This window comes from Triticum aestivum, chromosome 7D (assembly GCF_018294505.1).
Source record: "Triticum aestivum cultivar Chinese Spring chromosome 7D, IWGSC CS RefSeq v2.1, whole genome shotgun sequence".
NCBI classification, from domain to species: Eukaryota; Viridiplantae; Streptophyta; class Magnoliopsida; order Poales; family Poaceae; genus Triticum; species Triticum aestivum.
In genome coordinates, this window is record NC_057814.1 from 34,330,561 (window position 1) to 34,355,031 (window position 24,471).

Genomic DNA, 24,471 nt, shown 5'->3' on the forward strand with positions numbered 1-24,471 from the left:
TGGGAGGGGAATTTTTGTCCTCGGCTTCTGTGGGAGTGGCGGATGCTGTTATCGCCCCGCGCGTCGCATTTAATGCTCGGCCGCCATGGCGGTCCACCTTTGCCTCTTCCTCGAACCCCCCGCCATTCCTGTCCTCGCACTGTTTCCAGCCCACCAGCGCCAGATGGCAAGGGAACGAGATTTCCTTACCTTCCTCGACTTCCTCCCCAGGCCGCACCGCTCGCGCGTCGACGCATCCGCCGCGATCATTGAGCAGCAGCAGGCGTCGGGTGCGAGCTTGCCAAACCACGGTCCCTCGCCGGAAGGTCAGCAGCTCCGGCGTGTGCAGGTCGGAGACGAGGTGCGCCGCCCACCGCCTGTCGCCATGGGAGTCGCCCATCTCTATGTAGGGGAACGGATAGACGAGCGAGACACAAGACCGCCGGCTCATTTACTCTGATTAATAACCAACCTGTGGTTGGTTGGTTAGAGGGACTGTGGTATCCCCAGCCCGCCAAGGTTCAAATCCTGGTGCTCGCATTTATTTCTGGATTTTCGGCGATGCGCGTTCAGTGGGAGACGTTTCTGTCGACGACGAGGTGCCTACGGCGACTTCGTAAGTTTCAAGATGATATGCCGGCTCAGTCTTTTGGAGGTGCTCATAGGGGTAGAGTGTGCGTTCATAGAGGTGAGTGTATATGAATGCTTGTGTCTGTACTGATGTTAAAAAAAAAAAGACAAAACATTTTTCCAGAAAAGAAAGCCGCACGCCACGGCCACGCTTTTTACCAAGCGAAGTTATGGCAGTTCTCAGACAGTGTTGGATCGACCAAACTGTGCTTAGAATGTACAGTAGTAGTACTACGGGTATCTGTCCTAGCGTGTCCTTGTGTGCTGTTGCGCTGAGCCGGACCTTGTTCACTCGATTAGATCCATCTAAGGAACCACGATCAATTCAAAGCCCCAGCCAGTTAAGCCAAGCCAAGCCAAGCCAACCCACCCCGCCGCGGTCGTTGTGATTCTGATCGGCCACGCAACATTCATGCACGCTCGTACCTCCTACGCCTGCCTACCTGCCTTAGCTAGGTCCATCCATCGATCACGCCGTCGGTCTCACCTCACCTTGAGCGTGCCACAGACCACAGTGCCTGCCATGCACCGATGCACGGACGCTTGGGGGCAGGGCCGTCACGGCCGCCGCATGACCCCGACTCCCCGTCGTCCAAACCCACCCGCCCCTAAACCCCGACCCGGGCCCACAAGGAAGGCCACACCGCGGGCCACGGAGTCCCCCGCCCGCACCGCAATCCACGAACCAATCCGAAATCACTAATTAAGGAGTACTCGTTGCAAAGAACACTCCATCTTCCCAGGTCACGACAAGTGACCCACATGCAGCGCGCCACTCGTCGCAACCTGGGAGTTTTCCCTTTTTTCGTAGATTCGTTTAATCAAAACGTTTTATCTCTTAAACCGTGCGTCCAAATCTCAAACCGTTTTCACCATTGGATTCCTCGCATCGAGATCTTCAAAACTAGATCCCATGTTGATAGGTTTTTGACGAACTTTTTTTTACAAAAAAACCGGACGAAGAAACCAAACCGGGAGCACGGTTTTTCCCTTTCCGAAAGAGGCACGCTCGTGCCTCTCGTGGAAGCAAAACCGTGACTCTCGTGGAAAGAAAAAAAACAGAAAACGTGTTTTTTTCCTTTCCGAAAGAGGCACGCCCGTGACTCTCGTGAAAGCACAACCGTGACTCTCGCAAAAGAAAAAAAAACAGAAAACGCGTATTTTTTTTCCCTTTCCGAGAGGCACGGCCGTGACTCTCGCAAAAGCACAACCGTGCCTCGCGCGGAAGCAAAACCGTGACTCTCGCGAAAGAAAAAAAAAGAACACGCGTTTTGTTTTTCCCTTTCCGAGAGGCACGGCCGTGACTCTCACGAAAGCACAACCGTGCCTCTCGCGGAAGCAAAACCGTGCTCTCGCGAAAAAGAAAACAAAAAACGCGTTTTTTTTTCGTTTCCGAAAGGCACGGCCGTGCCTCTCGCGAAAAAAAGTGACTTTTCATGAAAAAAAACTAAACGCGTTGTTTCGCGCAAAATTTTTTTGTTTGGTCGAAACGCTAAGGAAGACCGGGAAAAAACCAAAACGTCGAAAAAAACCCAGGAAAAAAACCGTTTAAAAAGCCGAAAACGCGTGCGGAAAAATAATTAAAAAAAAAATCTGGAGGAAACGTCCAGAGCACGACACGTGGCGAATGGCTGAGAGTCACGGTTTTTTGCGAGGCTACCGAAGAAGCGCTGGTTAACCAGTTGCTCCCGAACCAATCCAATCCAGTTTCGCGCGCGAACGAGGCCTTTTCCAACCTTATTAACCCCCTGCCCCTAAACCCCGCAATCGCTAACAAGTGGGCCCGGCCCGCCTAGTCACAGCTCGCCAGTCTGCAGCCTGGCTTCTGGGCCCACCGGGGCCCGCATGTCATGCTCGCGGTAAAAGCCGCGGGGAAAGACACGAGGACGTTCGAAAGGAAACGGCGTACGTATAGCTGGCCATCTTCGCTGACAAGGTGGGCCCCGCCGCGCCAGCCTTAACCCCTGCCCGCCTCCGCCTCCTCGCTTCTCTCTCTTGGCACCACACACACCACGGTGGGGGTGGGCGCTGGCTCTGCTTCCCCTGCAGCGCGGCGCAGCGGCTGCCCCCCGAAAGCAACCACAGTCACGTCGCTATCCGTCCGTCGCCACGACAAATACATTGGCCCCCTCCCCCTCCCCCTCGCTCCCCATCTACTCCATCCATCCATCCATCCATCCACCAGATGGGACTGGGTCTGGGAGCAAGAGCGGCGGCGGCGGCGGCGGTGCTCGAGCAGTGCTGGTAGTAGCTTCCACGGTCGTCCGGGGAGGAGGTTTCTTGATTTCTTAGAGCGCGCGCAGGCGGCGGAGAGAGGGGAAGGAAGGTCAGTTTGGGGTCGTGCGCGGGCTGCTTGGCGGAATGGCGCCCAAGTCGTTGCGGCGGTGGGCGGCGACGGTGGTGACCGTGGCGGTTCTTGGGCTGTTTTTGGCGGCGGCGGCGGAGGGGGCGGACGGGGAGGCGCTGATGACCGTCAAGGCGGGCTTCGGCAACGCCGCCAACGCGCTCGCCGACTGGGACGGCGGCCGCGACCACTGCGCCTGGCGGGGCGTCGCCTGCGACGCCAACTCCTTCGCCGTCCTCTCCCTGTGCGTGCCTCCTTCCTCCCTCCCCTCTTCCTGTGCTCCTCCTCTGGCTGGCATTGCGACGCCATGACAAGCTTCTCCCTTTGCCTTTTCCCCCTCTCATTCATTCGATTCTTGGCCGCCGCTCTTGCTTTCTCTCAAAGCTCGCTTGCTCTTTGAAAACATGCTGCTTGCTCCTGCTGCATATCCGAAAACAAAATAAATGTGCTTTTTCTCTCAGGGGATTGATTATCCCCTCGGTTCTTTCTTGCACAACAAATGATCCTCTCTTTGTTTCGCTGCTTAAATGAACTACTCTTATTATTTATCTCTGACGACTGATTGATTTTCTCTATGGAAATAAAAAAATGCAGGAACCTGTCAAATCTGAACCTGGGAGGGGAGATCTCGCCGGCGATAGGGGAGCTCAAGGCCCTACAGTTCGTGTAAGCACCAGACCAGAGCACCATCACTCCCCATCCCCTCCCCCTCCTCTGCATCTTCTTAAGATTTTGTGCATTTGACGGCGCCTGAATCTTCCCATCCCCCTCTCTCTCTCTCTCTCTCTCTCTCTCTCTCTCTCTCTCTCTCTCTCTCTCTCTTTCTTTAAAATATCCATCCGATTTGACCCCTCATGCCGTGATGTGACAAAGCTTCTATACTATTTTATATATCAAGCCTACCAGGCTACCACACCCTGCTGGATTTGCTCTTGCTGATTAGTTTATCTCTCTCAGCCCTAATGATTTGCTTGTGCAGGGATCTCAAGGGGAACAAGCTCACAGGCTAAATCCCAGACGAGATTGGGGACTGCGTCTCCTTAAAATACTTGTACGCCACCTAATCCGGGTCTTCTTTTATTGTCCTACTACTTACAGTACTATACTCCCACCTTTTTGCTGTAGAGATGGATGGTTCTTGTTAGTACTAGTAGTATTTTTATAGTTGACCTGTGCCTCTTCTTGTGTGTGTGTGTGTGTGTGTCATGCAGGGATTTGTCCTTCAACCTGCTGTATGGAGACATCCCCTTCTCCATCTCCAAGCTCAAGCAACTCGAGGATTTGTAAGCACTGGATCATCATTTGTTTATCTTGCCTGCCTTTTGGCACAGCCATGCCTTCTTCTGAGAATTTGATCACTTTTTCACCCATCTTTGGATTGTTTTGGGTTATCCCAAGGAATGAGAGGCTACTTGCTTTTATCTCTTTTTATGGATATTTTGGGGTCAAAGCATGGTTTGGGGCTATAACAGTGCTGTGAATTTAGTTTAAGTTGTTTCTCTGTGGTTTACGGATTGCTGTCAAGTTTCTGTGGTTTAGAATGCTTGAGTTATGATGTTTCTTTTTCTCTCTTATTATGGCTGCAGGATTCTGAAGAACAACCAGCTCACGGGACCCATCCCTTCCACACTGTCCCAGATTCCAAATCTCAAAATCTTGTGAGTTTCCTAGTACCTTTCTTTCCCCGTGACTATACCTATTGTTGTATTCTTGGGCAAACTTGATGATCTTCCTTTTCTTACCTACCCTTTGGTGTTACAGTATGCATACTGCCTAAACAGTGTTTATCTTGGGGACATTTTCCTTTTCTGCCTCATCTGGTTCTTGGTACTGAAAATTATCATTTCTCTACTTGGAATAGGGATCTGGCGCAGAACCAGCTCACAGGCGACATCCCAAGGCTCATCTACTGGAATGAAGTTCTGCAATACCTGTAAGAAGTTCCCCTGCATCATGTTGATTTTGCTTACTGATTCGCTCGGCAGTCGGTATAAAAGAAGATGCTAACATTGTTATCCTCTCATTTTCAGAGGCTTGAGGGGTAACTCACTCACTGGAACCTTGTCACCTGACATGTGCCAACTCACTGGCTTGTGGTACTTGTAAGTTTTGTGCCTACTTGGAGATGCTGCTTTATATCATGCAAACTGATCTTATCGGCACTGAAATTTCTTCCAAATCTGCAGTGATGTGAGGGGCAACAATCTAACAGGAACAATTCCACAGAGCATAGGGAACTGCACAAGCTTTGAGATTCTGTATGTTGCCTGCTAAGATTTTATAGTCGATGTATTGGTGCTCATTTGTCAAGATTTTTATTGATTATAAATTTCATTTATGGACTATAGGGACATTTCATATAACAAAATCTCTGGAGAAATACCTTACAACATAGGTTTCCTTCAAGTAGCTACACTGTAAGCCTTCCTGATTTTACTCAAATTCTCTATACTTTAGCTTATCTGCACTCTTGTAGTATACTGTTCTATTATTCAGACTTATGCTAAATGCTTGCATTTATCTTTGGTAGGTCACTTCAAGGAAATAGACTGACTGGGAAAATTCCAGAAGTGATTGGCCTCATGCAAGCTCTTGCTGTTCTGTGAGTAAAGCGCAACTCTTTAGTCTGCAGAGATGTTAGCTGCTGAAATATTCAATAATGAATTTTTTGTGTCTGACTCTTGTTTCTCAGTGATCTGAGCGAAAACGAACTAGTAGGGCCCATTCCTCCAATACTCGGCAACCTGTCCTACACTGGCAAACTGTTAGTATCATCTGCAAAACCTATTTTTTAACTGAAACAATATTGCTTTCTTCTATTAACATTTTCTGTCTCCATTTATCTTCAGATATTTGCATGGCAATAAACTTACTGGTGAAGTACCCCCGGAACTTGGGAACATGACTAAACTTAGCTACCTGTAAGTGATTGTTCTCTGATGTTCTTTTTTTTTTACTGGAAATTGTTCTCTGATGTTGATAATATTCTGCTTCAATTGGTTTGAAACACTATCTGATGTTTAGAACTTGTTCCATACAGGCAACTGAATGATAATGAATTAGTGGGCACAATTCCAGCTGAGCTTGGGAAACTTGAAGAGCTATTCGAATTGTAAGGAAGGATCTTCATACAGATTAATATTTCCTTTCATTTGTGCAATTCTTGACCACTTGTATTTTTGTCTAGAAATCTCGCCAACAACAATCTTGAGGGTCCTATTCCTACAAACATCAGTTCTTGCACTGCTCTAAACAAATTGTAAGTTATAAAGCAATTATCTTTTTTCCCCTGAACATGAGTATCATCTTGGTGCTTAACAGAACTTATCCTCTTCAGCAATGTTTATGGCAATAGATTGAACGGTTCTATCCCTGCTGGTTTCCAGAATTTGGAGAGTTTGACTAACTTGTGAGTACTTGCGTTTGTAGAATTTTGCTTGCATTACTTACTTAATTCATATTACAGCATTACTCTGCTTGAGCAGAGTCTCATGAATTGTTCTCGTTTCAAATATGAAATAACAGGAATTTATCCTCAAACAATTTTAAAGGCCATATCCCATCTGAACTTGGTCATATCATCAATTTGGACACACTGTAAGGAGGCCCTTGTATCTATATTTGGTTACATGTTTGGATGTTCCTACTGCATCTACTTCATTCTCTAATATTGTTCACCCTTGCATCTATCGTTTTGGCTTAGGGATCTTTCCTACAATGAACTCTCTGGACCAGTTCCTGCTACTATTGGTGATCTTGAGCATCTTCTTCAACTGTATGTTCAGTACCACCCTCTTAAAATTTGTATTTCATCTGATGTGGTCATTATTTTCTGATGTTCAAAATTATGAATGTAGAAATTTGAGCAAAAACCATCTTAGCGGGTCAGTGCCTGCTGAGTTCGGAAACTTGAGAAGCATCCAAGTAATGTAAGTGATCACCCTTGTCATGTGTGTATTAAGTTCTGTTGGTGGTCATCTTTCGAGTTGTGATGGCTGATGATGATTCATCCTAATTTCAACATTGATAGTGATTTATCCAACAACGCCATGTCTGGTTATCTCCCTGAAGAACTAGGCCAACTTCAGAACCTTGATAGTTTGTGAGTTCTCTTTCATCATGCTATTAGTATGAACTTTGATATCTGAAGTCCATGCAAGTATTTTACTGAGCTGTAATTTTATCATATATGTAGGATTCTTAACAACAATATTTTGGTCGGGGAGATCCCTGCTCAGTTGGCTAACTGCTTCAGCTTAAACATCTTGTAAGTTTTTGTTTGCCAGCTCCTCCCTGCAGCATTGGCAATTACTTAGTCTACATTAGCTTATTGACTTGTTTGCTAACTGCATTGGCAATGACATTTTTCAGGAACTTGTCATATAACAACTTTTCTGGACATGTCCCATTCGCTAAGAACTTCTCAAAGTTCCCCGTGGAAAGGTATCAAAATGACTCCCATCTGCTCTGTTTGATGCCCCTCTGTTACTACCTTACTTTTGCTGATACTAACCAATACCTGCACGCAGCTTCTTGGGTAATCCGATGCTGAGCGTTCACTGCAAAGACTCCAGCTGTGGCAACTCTCATGGATCAAAAGGTATCAACCAAGTCATAAGCTAAAGTTAGCTTTTCATTCAATATGTTTTTAAACTCATGTTTAGGTACTTTCATGTTCCAGTGAATATTCGGACGGCGATTGCTTGCATCATCTCGGGCTTCGTCATACTGCTATGTGTTCTGCTATTGGCAATATATAAAACAAAGCGACCACAGCCACCTATCAAAGCATCTGATAAACCAGTGCAAGGTTTGTGAGCATCCTGTCCGTTAAACTGTAATCTATGCCAGAAAATTGTCTTGTCATAATGGCACTCATCTCAATGTTTCTTAATCATGTTCAGGACCTCCAAAGATAGTACTCCTCCAAATGGACATGGCTATCCATACCTATGATGATATTATGAGGCTGACAGAGAATTTGAGCGAGAAATACATCATCGGCTACGGCGCTTCAAGTACCGTGTATAAATGTGTGCTCAAGAGTGGCAAGGCCATTGCTGTGAAGCGGCTCTACAGCCAATACAACCATGGCGCCCGTGAGTTTGAGACAGAGCTGGAGACAGTCGGTAGCATCCGGCACAGGAATCTTGTCAGCCTTCATGGCTTCTCACTCTCTCCAAATGGAAACCTGCTCTTCTACGATTACATGGAAAATGGTTCCTTGTGGGATCTTCTCCACGGTACGAACCAGTGACACTTTATTTTACCTCGTTTTCTTCCGCAGATATATGGTCTGTCTCACACGCATCTGTCCCATGATCTATGCTCAATTTCAGGTCCATCAAAGAAGGTGAAACTTGACTGGGACACCCGACTGAGAATCGCCGTCGGTGCGGCACAAGGGCTGGCATATCTTCACCATGACTGCAACCCTCGGATAGTCCACAGGGACGTCAAGTCCTCCAACATCCTGCTCGACGAGCACTTTGAAGCGCATCTCTCGGACTTCGGCATCGCCAAATGCGTCCCAGCTGCCAAGACCCACGCGTCCACCTATGTGCTAGGAACCATCGGCTACATCGATCCAGAGTACGCCCGGACGTCCAGGCTGAACGAGAAATCTGATGTGTACAGCTTCGGTATCGTCCTCCTGGAGTTGCTCACCGGAATGAAGGCTGTCGACAACGATTCCAACCTGCACCAGTTGGTAAGTCATTCACACTGAACTCCTGAGTCTCAGATCATATTACTGCGGTCATGTCATTGAATTGTGCAAGGCACTCATAAGAATGAGTACAACTATCTTTTATCGATCGCGTTATGATCTAATCATCTGAGCATCCTGTGTGTATGTGTAGATAATGTCGAGAGCTGACGACAACACGGTGATGGAGGCGGTGGACTCGGAGGTGTCGGTGACGTGCACGGACATGGGGCTGGTGCGGAAGGCGTTCCAGCTGGCCCTGCTGTGCACCAAGCGGCACCCCATCGACCGGCCGACGATGCACGAGGTGGCCCGGGTGCTGCTCTCGCTCATGCCGGCGCCCGCCGCCGCGAAGCCCTCCTCTTACGCGACGACGGACGCCTCCAAGAAGGTGGACTACACACGGTACCTGGCGGCGGCGGCCCCCAACGCGGACCACGACATGGGCGGCGACAACAGCTCCTCCGACGAGCAGTGGTTCGTGCGGTTCGGCGAGGTCATCTCCAAGCACACCATGTGACGTGTGGTGACCGAGGACCCCCCCCCCCCCCCCCCCCAAAGTTTTCTCCTCCCCAAGGTGTAGTGAGAGGCCGAGAGCCGGAAGTAAGCTAAGGAGCAGCTAGGACAGCATAGTAGAGCACAGTGCAAGGAAAATAGGCGTAGGGTTTCTTTCTGAGTAGATTGATGGATGGATGGATGGCGCCATTGTTCTTCAGCCCTTCATATTTTGTTCTTGTTCTTGGTGGTGTTGATGATCAGAGCTTCAGAGGCATGGAGGGCAGAGTTCTCGGGCATTCATGGTGTGGATCAGGATGATCTCGTGAGCACCATGAAAGCCCCTAGCAAAACTTTATGCGCTGTGATGATGACGGTGACCAGAGGGAGAGATACTACTACTACTACTGTATCATAGCCGATGATGATGATGGGTTCTTGGATCCTGTGAGCGCATTGAATTGAATTGGATCGAACCCCATGCCCTGCCGCACGATGCGTCGTCGGCAAAGGATTGTGCGATGTAAATGGGTGTTGTCCAGTCTACTCCTCTGTTTTTTTGACGGTATTTATTATGGGGAGTTTGCTGCTATGCTGTGGCCGGAGCGACGTAGCTTGTAGGGTGGTGGTGGTTTGCTTTCTGCCTCTGAATCTCTGGACATCAGTGTAGGGTAGCTGCTGCTGCTGAACTGTAGCAGTGGTGTATCAATTTACTATATGTCTGCTTCGCAGCCCTGCGTGCCTGTCGCGATAGATGGTGTCATCATGCACGCGTAGCTCATGCCTCCTTGATGATGAGCACACTTTGGCATTTAATTTGCTGGGACGAGATGAAATGAAAAAGGTCGCATGAAATGTGCTTCATTTTTCCTCTTTTATAGGGTCAGGTATTGCCAACCGCCAAAAAAAAAAGGTCAGGTATTGCTTTTGCTTAGTTTGTTTTATTGCATTGCAGGGAAAAACTGAGGATCGTTTTCCAGAAGATTGAAGTTGATGCTAGATTCTGTATGGAATGTGGTACAAATGGTTCCTTCAGAAAAAAAAAAACTTATCCAATTCAACCGTGCGAACCAAACAATCAGGGCTTCTTTGGACTGAAGGATTTTCCTGGGAATTTTGAAGGTATTGAATCCAAATGACTTTTTCCTATGCGAAGCCTTTGGATCATAGAAGTGGGGCCACCAAATCCATTCCTGTGCCCCTTATTACGTAGGAATTCAAATGTGAGCTCAAACATGTTTTTAGTTTTCATTTGAGAAGTCCATTGCAGCCTCACTCTATCTCTGTCTCTACTCCGTCCTCTGATATTACTGTGTTTCTTTTCCGTGCACCATCCACAGTCGCGCATTGCCGAAATCGATGTGCTTTGAAATCATGTACGATTTCACACTAGATACCATCTCAACCCTACGTTTTTCTCTCTATTCCTACGGTTTCGTATTCATGCAGCCCAAAGAGGTAGCAAAGATTCTAGCCCTTCAAAGAACCAATGGAAATTCTTTGAATCAAAGATGATGCCCTGAATGTACAGCCTGAACAGGGCAGGTTCCCGGCAGGCAGGGGCATGCGGACAGCGGGGGCTCCTGTTGCGGTGTCAAACGCTTTCGTTGGCTGGCTTGTACACAGCCCGCTAGTGTCCCCTCCTCGTCAGCTAGTCAATGGCAGTTGTGTCCTGCGACCGCGACTGCGGCTGCGATCACACGTCCTCTCGGCCTCGGACTCAGGGGCCCTGCGTCCATGCATGCAGGCGACGCGACGTGCCATGCGCGGCCTGTCTGAAAAGCCTCCGGACTGAACCCCCTGCCCGCAGCAGCCGCAGCAAGCTACAGTTGCTGCATGCCATGGCTGGCACGGCCACCGGCATCTCCTTCTCCCAGGCCGAGACCGAGCAGGGCCGGCACAGGCGTTCCTGCAGCGACGCGCGCGGGCACTGTGGCGACGCGTACTCACGACGACGGCGGCAGCGGCAGCGCTGGGCGGGCGTGTGGCATCGGCGCATGCGCCGACGCGTGCGTGCGTGCCCGTGCTGTCCGATCGATCTGTGGAATGTGGAAGCAACCGATGCCATGCATGCATGCATGCAGCCGGCAGCCGGACTGGGACGCGTCCTGTGCCGGCCGGCGAGTAGGACGACCGATGAGGCGGCGACGCTTTATTCCTCGGCTCCTGCTCATGGACGGGACGGACCGATGCGGCCGCTGTTGATGGGAGGATTCGTGGTGTACGTACTCGGCTGCCGGCGATTCCTGATCTTCTCGTCTCCGTCTCCGGGGCCCCCCGATCGACCTCCGGACCGGCTCCAGCTGCTGAGCTTGACCGCTCCTCCCTGAGCAGGGACGCACGGTACAGTACACTACTACTGCGCCGGCACTGCTCGATTCGGCTACAGCTGTGGCCTCTGGGGACACCCCGTGGTGCCGCCAGTTCAAGCAGCGAGCCGGCGACACGGCTCCTCTGATGAACAGGCACAAAAAAACGTACACACGTGTTCAGTTTTGGCTTCATCCTTCTCCTGCCTCAAACTTTGCATTCCCGCTGCTTCAACCTAATGGAGCCCGGTTAAAAAAGAATAAATGCCCTTATCAAGAGTTGACAGCTTCGTCATGTGAGATTCATTCAAGATGTTGAACGTGACATATCTTGTATTTCTAGTCTTATCTTCTCTAGCCTTGTATAGCTAACTCCTAAAGATATGGTAGGATTAGTTACCTTGTCACGCAAGACATCCTGTGTATATAATGTAACCTACTCCATGGAATACAATGAGTTGCACCAAATATCCTCTCTACATGGTATCAGTTTTATCGCGATCTTCTGTCGCTTCCGCACCCCTAAGCCGTCGCGCCTACCCCTAGTCGCCGCCGCGCCAACTCCTAAACCCTACCGCCGCCACCGTCGCTACACCCCAAGCCGCCGCCGCCGCCGTCACATCTCCCGTAGCCGCCGCCGCCGCTTTTCCTCTTCCCCCTGCCCTCTCCACCTCTCTCCCGAAACCCTAAGGGCCGCCGCCGCTACCCCCTTCCCTCTGTAGCCGCCGTCGTCTTCTTCTCCACACCCATCGCCGCCACCGCTCCCTCCTCCTCTCACCACCACCCAAAACCCTAACCACCCGCCGTCTCCATGGCCAAGGCTGACGCATCCGACGCCGGTTCCTTTTTCGGTGCCATGTTCACCTCCGATCGCCTCAACGAGATTCACATCAAGGACCACGTACCTATCATCCTCGACCTCGACTCGCCGTCCTACAACGCATGGCGCACGTACTTCGCGCTGCTGTTCCGCTCTTACCGTCTCATCAAGCATGTTGACGGGAGCGTTGACATCCGCGACATGAAGGACGACGACGAGTGGCTCGCTGTGGACGCCTGCATTGTCAAGTGGCTCTTCCTCACCATCTCCGGCAGCCTCTTCAACATGGTGAACGCCCGCGATCCGTCCGCGTATGCTATGTGGACGCGCATGTGTGATCTCTTTCTCGACAATCAACTGCAGCGCCGCGTCTTTCTTCAAGGGGAGTTCTTCACTATGCAGCAAAACAATCTTTCGATCGACGAGTACTGCACGCGGCTGAAGGTTCTCGCCGATGAGCTACGCGACGTCGGCATGACCATCGATGACTCGGTCCTCCTCACCAACCTCCTCCGCGGCCTCCACCCCGACCTTGGCCAGTCCGCCGCCAACCTCTCCCTCATCACGCCAACGTACGCGAAGGCGGTCACATATCTTCGCATGGAGGAAAAGCGTCTCCGTCACACCGCTCGGCAGGCAACCCACGCCGCTCTCCACATCGGCCTCGCCGCCGGCCACGGCTCTTCCCCAATCCAGCCGGGGCCGCGCGCTCCCGCTCCTGCCCCGCCACCCACGCCTGCGCCCTCCGGCGGCCGCAAGCAGAAGGGTCGCGGGGGCCTGGGCCGCAACTCCAATACGACGCCGCGCCCCCCTGCGCCCGCGGCGGCTGCACCTCCCCCGCCTTGGCTCTCGGGGTATAACCCATGGACGGGAGTAGTGCACGCCTACTCCATGCCCGTCCCCTGCCCACCAACTCCGGGCATTCTCGGGCCACGGCCGAGCACCCCTCAAGCGCTGTTGACCGCACCGGTCCTTGCTGCGTATGGCACCGCCGCGGCCTACGGTGGCCCGTCGGCCTATGGTGGTCCCTCGGCGTACGGCGGTGCGCCGGGCTATGGTGCATATGGTGGCGCCCCTCCGGTCTACGATCCGGCGCTTCTCTCCGCCCTTCATGCTACCCCCTCGCCGAGCGCCTACAACGGAGGTGGCGATTGATACATGGACACCGGCGCCGCTGCTCACATGGCCTCCAACCCCGGTATCTTATCTCGTGCCGCTCCCTATCCCTTCTCCTCCCGCATCATGGTTGGTGATGGCAGCTCCCTTCCCATCACCCATCATGGTTCATCCTCCCTTCCGTTATCCTCTTCTTCTTTAACTCTCAATAATGTGCTCGTTTCACCATCCTTAATTAAAAATCTTTGTTCTGTTCGTACTCTCACTCGTGAAAATCCTGTCACTGTTGAGTTTGACGCTCTCGGTTTTTCTGTTAAGGATGCTCGCTCCCGGAGGGTTCTGCACCGATGTGACTCTCCCGATGATCTCTACCCATGCGGTGCTTCTACACGCAGTGGCCCGGTTGCTCTCCATGCCGACGTCTCGCTTTGGCACGCTCGTCTCGGTCATCCCGGCGCCGACGCTCTTCATAAAATTTTGAGCACTTTTCCCTTTTCATGTAATAAATCAGCGGCTCATACTTGTCATGCTTGCCGCATAGGAAAACACGTTCGTCTACCGTTTTCTTCATCTTCATCAATTGCTACTTTTCCCTTTGATATTATTCATTGTGATGTTTGGACATCCCCAGTGCCTAGCAATTCGGGTTTATCATATTACCTTGTGATTTTAGATGATTTTTCACACTTCACTTGGACTTTTCCGTTACGCCGCAAATCCGATGTCGCCTCCACCCTCCACTCATTTTATGCCTATGTCAACACCCATTTTCATCGCACCATTGCTCATCTTCAAACCGATAACGGAAAAGAATTTGATAACCTCGCCATTCGCCATCTCCTATCCACTCATGGCACCATATTTCGCTTAACTTGTCCATACACATCCCAACAAAACGGCTGTGCCGAACGTGTTCTCCGCACCCTCAATGAGAGTGTCCGCGCTTTGCTCTTTCATGCACACATGCCACCTCGCTTTTGGCCCGATGCGCTCGCCACCGCCACTCTCCTTCTCAACCTCCGGCCTTGTAAACCACGCTGGAACTATACCCCTCACCATCTTCTGTTTGGGTCTCCTCCATCCTATGATAATCTCCACGTCTTTGGTTGCTTGTGTTATCCCACTATGACTGCTACCGCGCCCCACAAGCTCGTACCACGCTCTCTCGCTTGTGTCTTTCTTGGCTATCAACCCAACACCAAAGGCTTTCGCTGCTTCGACCCGGTCTCTCGTCGAGTGTTCGTCTCACGGCACGTTTACTTTGGTGAAGCTGTTTTTCCCTTTGAGCAGGTTTCATCGACAGCAGCTCCAACCTCGGACGCTTCCACTCGACGGTCTCGGGGAGCCCTTGCGCTTCCTTCGCCGCGCCCGCCCTCTTCTTTGGCGGGCCCATCAGGCCTCTCAGCGGGATCTCGCTTGCCGGCTCAGGAGGAGCCGGCCTTGCCTCGGTCGGCGTCTCCCATGCACGTCGCGGCCTCCCCGCCACCCGCGGCTCCACCTGCGGTTCTGTCGTCGTCGCCATCGCGGTCACCCGCGGCCCTGTCGCCATCGCCATCGTGGCCACCCGCGGCCTCGTCCGCGGCTCCATCGCCGCTGCTGGTACGGCCACCCGCGGCTTCTTCCGTGGCCCCGTCGCCGTCGCTGGTGCTGCCACCCGCGGCCTTGCCCGCGGTTTCGTCGTCGCCACCTGCGGCCTCGCCGCCCTCGTCACTCGTCGTCTCGGCTGCGGTCACGCCGTCCTCATCGGCGGTCCCGTCTCCGGCTGTCACCGTCGCCCCGCCTTCTCCCGAGGCTGTGGCTCTTCCTCGACGGCGGGCTCGGCCACCGCCTCCGCCGCCTCATCATTCTATGGTGACACGTGCCAAGGACGAGATCCGGCAACCGAACCCTCGCTATCATAACCTCAGCGTCACGGTCGTCTCACCCGTACCGCGCTCGGTGCGTTCTGCGTTGAGTGATCCGCATTGGCTTGCCGCCATGCGCTCTGAGTATGATGCCCTTGTCGCCAACCGGACTTGGACGCTGGTTCCCCGTCCCCCTGGAGCTAACATCATCACTGGCATAAGTTCCTTCCGGATGGCTCTTTGGACAGGTACAAGGCCCGTTGGGTTGTTCGTGGCTTCGCACAACGTGCCGGCGTTGATTTCTCGGAGACCTTTTCTCCGGTTGTGAAACCCGCCACGATTCGTGTTGTCCTTCAGCTCGCTGCATCTCGTCATTGGCCTGTTCATCAGCTCGACATCAACAACGCTTTTCTTTATGGTCATCTCCAGGAGCGTGTTCTATGTCAGCAGCCCACCGGTTTTGTTGATCCCACTCGGCCTGATGATGTCTGCTTGCTCTCACGGTCTCTCTATGGTCTGAAGCAGGCGCCTCGTGCTTGGTATCACCGCATTGCAGCATTTCTTACTGCTCTTGGGTTTCGCAGCACCACCTCGGACACGTCGCTATTTGTGCTTCATCGAGCTGATCATGTCGCCATGCTTCTCTTGTATGTGGACGATATTGTCATCACCGCCTCTCGCGCGGACATACTTCGCGACATCATTGGTCATCTTGGTTCTGAGTTTCGGCTGAAGGACTTGGGCGCATTGCACTTCTTCCTCGGCATTAATAATGTGCGGCGTGATGCCTCCGGATTTTTTCTCCATCAAGGACAGTATGTTCTTGATCTCTTGGATCGTGCTGGTATGACCGACTGCAAGCCTGCTGCCACACCTGCTGAGGCCAAGCCGAAGCTTTCTGCCACTGCTGGGCAACCTGCTACCGATGCCGCTCTCTACCGCAGTATTGTTGGTGCTCTTCAGTATCTCACGCTCACCAGACCAGACATTCAGTTTGCAGTCCAGCAAGTTTGTTTGCATATGCACTCGCCCCGTGATGTTCACTGGTCCTTGGTCAAGCGCATTCTTCGGTATATTCGTGGCACACCGACCTTCGGACTTCGTCTTCGTGCCTCTACCTCCACCGAGTTGCTCGCTTACACTGATGCGGATTGGGCTGGCTGTCCTGACACTCGACGGTCCACATCGGGATATTGTGTCTTCTTCGGTGACTCTCTCATCTCTTGGTCCTCCAAGCGGCAGCCCACCGTCTCCCGCTCGAGTGCCGAGGCTGAGTACCGTGCCGTCGCCAATGTTGTTGCCGAGACATGTTGGCTCCATCAGTTACTTGGCGAACTTCGGGTTTCCATCCCGAAAGCCACGGTGGTTTACTGTGATAATGTTTCGGCCACCTATCTCGCGGCCAACCCAGTGCAGCATAAGCGCACCAAGCATATTGAACTTGATGTTCACTTCGTCCGCGAGAAGGTACAGTTGGGTCAGCTTCGTGTTCTTCATGTACCCACCACCCAGCAGTTTGCCGACATTATGACCAAGGGGCTTCCAACCGCTGCATTCCAGGAGTTTCGTTCCAGTCTTTGCATCGCCGATGCCGACGCTTCGACTGCGGGGGGGGAGGGGGGGGGGGTGTTGAACGTGACATATCTTGTATTTCTAGTCTTATCTTCTCTAGCCTTGTATAGCTAACTCCTAGAGATATGGTAGGATTAGTTACCTTGTCACGCAAGACATCCTGTGTATATAATGTAACCTACTCCATGGAATACAATGAGTTGCACCAAATATCCTCTCTACACAAGATACGACCCAGGAAAAACTAAGGAGAAACATTTTGCAGGGCATAAAGGAACGGTAAACTGGGGGATGAATGCCATGCAGCAAGGCAACAACTTTGCCAGATGATTTGCGGCGGTGGTGTCGTTACAACTTCAGAGCACACCACCAGGCGCAACAGGTCAGGTCAGGCGAGTCGCTCTCCCCACAACACACCACCACTACGAGCTATGGCTGGCTGGGTTGTTTTGCTTCTCTAGCTGTACAAAAAGGGACCGACGATCTCCAGGACGGCGACGAGCAGCTAAGCCGTGCGACAGAGGCCGAGAATGCGGGAAATCAGGCTGGTCTCTGGGAGAAGCAGAAAACTGGCCGATGCCGGAGATCACCGGGCAGGGCGCCTTAACGGCGAATAATATATCGCTTCATCCATCTTGTTAGACTTAGAATCGGAGTCCTACTCTCCAAAATTAGCCGCTTTAACCTACAAGGTGTGGAGGAGGGCAGTGTCAATATGCAAGCTCAAGTCGCAACATTTTCGATCTCAACAAGAAATCATACTGTTGTAATGTCTGTACACTTTTACTGCTCCCTCCGATCCAAATTAATCAACGCAGTTTTAGCACAACTTTGTACTAAAGTTAATACTAAAGCTGCGCCAATTAATTTGGATCAGAGGGAGTGGCTCGGTTAAATTCTTGTCGTCATGAAGAAGAAATGGAATCAATCATGAGATGCAGTGCGAGAAAGTATGCGTTGGGAGAAACAGAGGAAAAACGTGCTTACCTTTGTGCAGGCTGTCAAAGAGAACTGTATGATGTTTTTCCAACTAAAGTCGGTCTGAAAACAGTTAAAAAGTGTGAGGTTGTAAATGCAATTCGGCAAAAAAGTGAGAAGCGACCTATAAGTAATAACAGCAAGTACCTTACCAGGTAGTTAAAGATAGCGCTTACTAGAGCTAGCAATGAATGGCACCAATCATGTTCTCTTTGCAGTCCTTGCAATAAAAAGAAAGGAGATATTTCAGCACTTTGGATTAAAGATACAAGGGGATCGCAAAAACGAAATGAAAGGAAAGCACGTGAATAACCTTGGTAGTGATATAGTTTGGGCGTTCACTGGCCTGGCGGTCCATGGCACGGCAGGCTTCGGTACTTAAAGAAAGCTGCCAAAATAATATGCGCCAATATCAGAGTGAAGTGATTGTAAGGTGATCCATTTTTGCTCCATCAGTATGTACCTTGTTAAAGAGTTCAGATAATGGAGGCGGCTTGCTCTTCCGGCTTGTTGACAAGTTGAATTCCTAGGATTGTCAACCAGAAGATATGGATAATTTTGATAAATGGAAGGACAAAAGAAAAAACAGATGAAAGAATACGGCGACAAAGCTAACCTTGGGCACTGTAGGATTTCTTTTGGCAGTTTGAAGTACACCGATGTCTCCTCTGCTTGCCAATATCTGTTGAAAGGAGAAAAATACGACGATCATTGGTGCATCTGTTGTCTGAACTAACTATATGGTAAGAACCATCCTATATATTTATTACGTAGTCGTTCATCATGCAACTTCTGTTCCAAATGGATTTGTCACGTCAATGTAAAGCAATTAACACCAAGAACATAAATTGTTCATCAAAATATCATTTCAATTGCCAATAGGGCACTCTGGAATGTACCTGTCAAAACTAGAAGCTTTGACTGAAAACTAGCTCACAAATAAATATACATGACCTGTACAGGGCAGATACCTTTTTATCCAGTGGCAGAGCTTTAAATTTAAACGTGCCATCTCGGTCATCTTCTGATGTTTTATCAATGCTGTTAGCAGACAACAAAGAAATAGATATTGTCACTTTATTCCCAAGTTTCAGTGTTTTTTCCAAAACTATATGTAAGACCTTATCAGCCCTTATCTAGATCAAGACAACTCTGCCTTGACAAACACTTAGAACAACAGAAATATTTATAAGACTTCATCGTAAGCAATATATTCTTCCAAATTGAATATCATATGGGATAGATTAGAATTTAGGTAACTGGTAATGTAACTGCAACCAAGGCAGAAAATAAGAAGCAAGCTTACTTGTGAAGACTAGTTGCACGGTTAGATGAACACACTGGCGTTTTTGGTGCAACATTGACATGTAGTATATTTGCATGCTGATGAGCCCGAAAAGGTTGCACGACCTGATTGAAGAGAAGTTCTAAATGTTGACTCACAAGATCGTGTATAAATATAAAAGAAAGACAATAAATAAGGCATGGTGCAATCTGATATCCCTCCACCTAAATGTGGGAAGTGACCGTTGTAGTACAGCACATTGGTTCAACTGCCGAGGGTAAATAGGAACAAACTGAACAGCTTTAGGCTTTAGCCACAGAATTAGACGCAAAATAGTGAACAAGCCACAAAGACAATTAAGGCAAAGCTAATTACAAGCTATGGTGTACAAGTACAGCTACCATGAAACATTGATATACCTAACCTATATTCTCTGCAGATCCTTACATTTATCTGTTTCATGGGAAAATAGAACATCAGTGAAACCACTCCTGAACTGTTCGACTATCAGCCCACAAGAGAAATGTTACTGGAAATATATCCTCAGTTTCCTACTAAGAACATATTCACAGCCTCATAAACTTGTTCCTCGATATAAGAAATTGCATGCGCACAAGAGAAATTATGTTATCAGTACATGTTAATTGTGGGATTTTGTAGGGTTTGCTAATATCCGTGCAAGGGTCATGATATCAAGAATCATCTGCCAATGAGATTAATGAGGACTTAAACTTGAATATAGATAATCAACAGTTTTATAGCCTACCTTTCTAGTCGGTGCCGATTGAGTCCTACAAGCAGGTTGTAAATCCCGTCTGTTTAACTGCTTTGAATTACTTGGGCTGAAATTTGAAGGTAAAGGTGTGAAAAGGATCATCACAGAAGTATCTTATGTTCAGGCATCAAAACAGAATAGCATGTGAAAATGACTTTACACTGATCTTTGAATCCTTGACCTCTCTGCTCTCAGCTTAGTAGCCAACTCAGGTTCTCTCGGAACTGTAATCTTCAATTTAGGTAGAACAGTGGCACGATCATAGCTACTGCTCATAACATTCTGCGGGATACATGATAAAGTGACATCAAGCAAAATTTGAGGCCTTCATTGGCGTCATATATTTTTAACATAATACAATATCTTTACAGGACAGTGTACTGCAGACTGCAACAAACATGAACCTATAACTAGTTGCACATTATGTATTACTATATTTTTAGAAGGACAATCAAGTATGCTACTGAAAACATAAGATAAAGTTACTTGACAGAAATAGAAACATGTTACACCAACAAAACTATTCAGGATTTAAAGAATAAATGAACGGTACAAGAATCAATGTCTTTTATGTCATGCTTCGAGGGCACTTTTACCTTTTCATGGGCCTTGTGAATCAACTCATGTTGATTTGTAGCAACATCCTGTACCAAAATAAAAGGTAGCTTTAGTAAAAAAAATGACATGGTTATGCAACAAAAGTGATGCAAATTAGCACCTTCAGTCATTAGGAACATCTCTAGGGATAAACAACCAATGGTTCAACTATGACGACCAGGGGCACAATATCTACACTAAGCCCCTACGCATATACTGGATAAACTATATTTCGTGTACCAGAGTTTAACAGTAACTGTTACCATTAACAAATAACATGTATCAAGCATTTTTAGTTCAAGTCATGGATTTTTTTAAAATCAAATCAAGAATATTTTACTGAAATTTCACTGAATTGTTGGTACTTCCAGTAACAAACTAAACAACAGTACATCCCAGATTTAGCAGAAAACTTAAATGTCAGTTTTCGCTGGAAGATAACTAGGGATTGCCGTAAATTTTCATGTAAATGCAAGCCTAATCCATGTGATGTGCAGATGCAATACAGAAGACAAACTGCACTTGACTACTGACAAGGCACAAATAATCTCACGAGCTACCAAGGATCTTTTCCCTGTGGCAACACTGAAGCCCCCAAGTACAGACAAAATTACAAGCACTTGTAGGGGCTAAACACTAGGAAAGTTTGTTGCCACAATTCAAGTTGACTTGTAAAGCAGGGAAAACACTCGATTCTTCTTGTGCCTGTTACTTTAATCATGCTAAGTGCATTGACAAAAAGTTGCACACGAAGTATGATCCTGTAGTTAATTAATAGGTGGTCTAAGAAATGAGACAAAGTTTCTCCCCAAATAAAGAATGGGCTGAAAACAAAACCCAAGATAATTCAAACTCCCAAAAGGAAGTACTAGCATACCTTGTTGAGATGACCCTTTTCAAGTTTCTGCCTTTTACCAGCTTGTTGAGTGCAATCATTTGAGCTAATGGTACTTCTGTCACTTCTCACTCCAACTGATTTTTTACTCCTGAAAGCAAACAGAATTGAAGGTCACACAGTATACACAGAAATAAACACATCGTCCATCTACTTTATATTTCCTAGATTCAATGTAGTACAAAGGTATAACTGAAAAGAAAGAAATGTGGTGAGACAAGACAAAATGCAGATAAAGAGAATAGTAAAAGAGAGCTCCCCTTTGAAGTAAGACCGCTTGTGAGTTGTGACTGAAGCAAAGCAGGAACCGACATACATGTATACCAGTGTTAACGACAACCTTTTAAGTATGCATGGGTGATTTAATCAGGGGGACAGGTGAATAAACCACATGAGTAGCACAGACATACAAAATTGCTAGTGTGGTTGGTAAAATTTGCAGCTAAAAGAAACAGCAGACTACCCATAAACAATAAAGCATAGAAATAATTTTTGTAGTCAACCCTAGAGATTTTCAGAAAATCAATTAGCAAAAGGAGTCAACATACGGCACAGCATTCTTCACTTCAAGTTGCTTGTGTTGCCTGGCCAATTGACTGGCTGTAGGCTTCATCAGTGTGGACCCCTTGGACAAATTCCCCTTCACGGCACTTCGAGTGACAGGTTTTCGTTCATTTTTTGATGCTCCATAGCACGGTATCCGCCCTATTTTGCGAAGAGCACACAAAACAATTACATTTCATCAAAAAGGGATGGGGAAAAGACAGAAACCATGGCAGGCTAAATTCCAGAAACCATGATAAACAACATTAGTGATCAAATTATTTGATATGCAATGCTCTGTATTAACAGTAATATATATAAATATGAGCAAAAAGACTTGGAAAGCGAGCACTCCATCCTAAACATATAGCATAACATATATGTAGGTGACAACTGAATGATGTAACAAATCAGCAGATATAAGCATTTGGCTTCATTTGGTACATGTGATCGATATATACTTTGTTCAGTTGCACAAGAAGAACGTTGAGACGGTTTAGGGCAACGCACAGCCTCTATATCTGCAACTGTGATGCTTCTTAGGTTCGGCAGCCCAAGGTCTTCAGCCAGCATCATTGCAATCAACGCTATTTAAACAAAAGAGAAATGTTAGTTGTATTGACTAGGCAATTAAAGGCAATACAAAATTATAAGAAAAGTACTGTGAGGCTTTAAGAGCAAAATAAAATAACACTACAACACATAATGTTTCCATATAGATCAACAGATATGGCTAAAGTAACTGCACACAGTTTGCGCATTTTTAATCATTTAGTGCTTGCAGTAGATGATATGTAAACTCGGTTATAACTACTGTTGAAACTATAATTCTCCCTAGCAAGCACTAATTATGGGTTTATCCTTTTGCTCGCTAGGACGATTTTAGAAGTACGGAAATAACCAAAAAAAAATCTGCTGGAAATTAACACATTTCTTGCAACTTTTGCACTTCATCAGGCTTTCAACTGAGGAGGCATCAATAACACATTTCTTCTTTTGTCAGGAAAATAAGAGGTTGATATATAGCGTAGTGGCTTGTTTGTCTGAGCATCACCCCCTAGCCCCATACATTTCTATCTACCACCAATTGCAATGCCACAAACATAGAAACCACTGCTCGCAGTCGCAGCCAATATCCATCTTAAGTACTGACCAATACTTAACCCAGAATGCTGCCATGGTACATCATTGCCAAAATGAAACTAAGTTCCTAGAGTTTCAGAATGGCATAGAGCATGCTGGTCTCAAAATGTCGAAAACAAGCGTCTTATCTGCACCATTATTGCCCCCGGACCCCAGTGCTCAGAGAATTACAATAAATGGCCGCGCAATTTTGTCCCTGGTATAAGCCTAAAACCACGCCCAGCAAGTTTCTCCAAATAGGAATAGCGACGTTACTACTTGGAAAGGGGAATACGCTACTCCATAATTAGAGCACTAATAAATACAAAATTTCCTAAATCCATCACGTCGCCCCACCCAATCTCCAGCATAATGCGCACGGGAAAGGCATGAGGCGTCAATCAGTCGGCGCAATGCAGGCGCCGAACCCGGATTCGATCGAGCGCTGTATGTAATTTCTGGAATCGTGGAGCAGAGCAGGAAACATGGAACACGAGGGAGGGATGGAGGGGGACGTACGGGAGGGCGGGTAGCTGGGGGCGGTGGCGAACCAGAGCTCGGCGGCGGCGGCCTCGGCGGGCGCCTCGTCCTGCGCCAGGTCGAACCAGCGCGGCGCGTCGTACTCGTAGTCGAGGTCGACCTCGAACCACCGGACCTCCATCACCATCACCCCGTCCTTCCCGTCCCCCTCCCCCTCCTCCTCGTCGAACCCGGCGTCCCCGTCGTCGTCCCCGACGGAGCAGGAGGAGGAGGAGGCGTCGCGCATCTCCTCGTCGTCGCTGTCCATGGCGCGCTCGGCCGGGGGGCCGCGACGGCGCGGGGATGGGCCGGGCGGATGCGAGGCCGCGGAGGTGGACGGCGGCCGGCGGCCGGCGAGGTGCTTGTTCGGAGGGGCCGCAGGCGGAGGGGAAGGCTGTTGAGGAAATTTGAAATGCGGGGTCGGAGCACGGAGGAGCAGGCAGGGCCTGACCTCGGCCTGTGCCGGATTTGACCCCCGCGCGTCTTTACCACGCGCACCCCTGTCTCTCCCGCATTTCACTTCACGAGACAAACAGTGCTGGCATTTACGAATTCCATCGTTATACAGGATCATCCCGCAAATTCCGCAGCAACCGGGGTTCGATCTGTAAAATCGCGCGTGCAGCCTTTGTGACTTTTTAGGGAGCGTGGGGCCCACGTGACCCGCGGGGCCCGCAGGCCAGGGCTCCGGGCCGTGCCCGCCTCGTATCGCCGCGAGGAAAACAAATCCAAACAATAAATGTATTGTACTGTATTTCGCTGGACGACAGCTCGTCGGAAAAGAAACGGAAGTCGTATTCGCCCGAGGCCCTGGCCTGGCGACGGGCAAGTGTACGCGCAGGAGGGGCAGGACCGTACTTTCCGCTGGGGCGCAAGTCCCTCGGCCTCGGGTCCCGGAGGGCATCCGATGCGCGCAGAGCGCCTGTCGGGCAGGCCCCGCT

General features: G+C 49.1%; 1 protein-coding gene and 1 pseudogene across 3 annotated transcripts; one reads left to right on the plus strand and one right to left on the minus strand.

Moving 5' to 3' along the window:
- Window positions 1-2,615: 2,615 nt before the first annotated feature.
- On the plus strand, window positions 2,616-9,683 carry LOC123164349 (LRR receptor-like serine/threonine-protein kinase SIK1; annotated as a pseudogene). Its single transcript, XR_006482335.1, has 26 exons — window positions 2,616-3,197; window positions 3,548-3,619; window positions 3,933-4,004; window positions 4,165-4,236; window positions 4,540-4,611; window positions 4,815-4,886; window positions 4,984-5,055; window positions 5,140-5,211; window positions 5,302-5,370; window positions 5,484-5,555; window positions 5,646-5,717; window positions 5,803-5,874; window positions 5,994-6,065; window positions 6,141-6,212; window positions 6,291-6,362; window positions 6,479-6,550; window positions 6,657-6,728; window positions 6,811-6,882; window positions 6,984-7,055; window positions 7,149-7,220; window positions 7,325-7,396; window positions 7,483-7,553; window positions 7,635-7,763; window positions 7,858-8,196; window positions 8,293-8,663; window positions 8,815-9,683. The product of XR_006482335.1 is annotated as an LRR receptor-like serine/threonine-protein kinase SIK1 (transcript).
- Window positions 9,684-17,110: 7,427 nt separating this feature from the next.
- LOC123168523 (protein TPX2) lies at window positions 17,111-23,976 on the minus strand. Of its 2 annotated transcripts, none has more exons than XM_044586405.1 (15): window positions 23,531-23,976; window positions 22,351-22,476; window positions 21,895-22,051; window positions 21,329-21,437; window positions 20,451-20,498; window positions 20,015-20,136; window positions 19,846-19,921; window positions 19,101-19,204; window positions 18,766-18,835; window positions 18,411-18,476; window positions 18,258-18,320; window positions 18,108-18,182; window positions 17,947-18,014; window positions 17,804-17,857; window positions 17,111-17,501 (listed from the first exon to the last, which is right to left on the minus strand). In XM_044586405.1, the coding sequence occupies exons 1-13, from the start codon at window positions 23,796-23,798 to the stop codon at window positions 17,976-17,978; spliced, it is 1,323 nt and encodes a 440-aa protein (XP_044442340.1). In that variant the 5' UTR covers window positions 23,799-23,976; the 3' UTR covers window positions 17,111-17,501; window positions 17,804-17,857; window positions 17,947-17,975. The 2 variants fall into 2 exon arrangements, with proteins under 2 accessions (XP_044442340.1, XP_044442341.1); XM_044586406.1 differs by having other exon boundaries at window positions 17,942-18,014.
- Between the last annotated feature and the right edge of the window lie 495 nt (window positions 23,977-24,471).

What these genes read in the sequence shown, in the direction of transcription:
- LOC123168523 (XM_044586405.1), bottom strand. Translation starts at nt 23,798, where the DNA reads ATGGACAGCGACGACGAGGAGATGCGCGACGCCTCCTCCTCCTCCTGC. An exon ending in GAAGTGAAGAATGCTGTGCC is followed by an intron (nt 21,438 to 21,894) that starts GTATGTTGACTC and finishes GTTTGCTTTCAG; the next exon opens with GAGTAAAAAATCAGTTGGAG. An exon ending in CAAACTATATCACTACCAAG is followed by an intron (nt 18,015 to 18,107) that starts GTTATTCACGTG and finishes TTTTATTGCAAG; the next exon opens with GACTGCAAAGAGAACATGAT.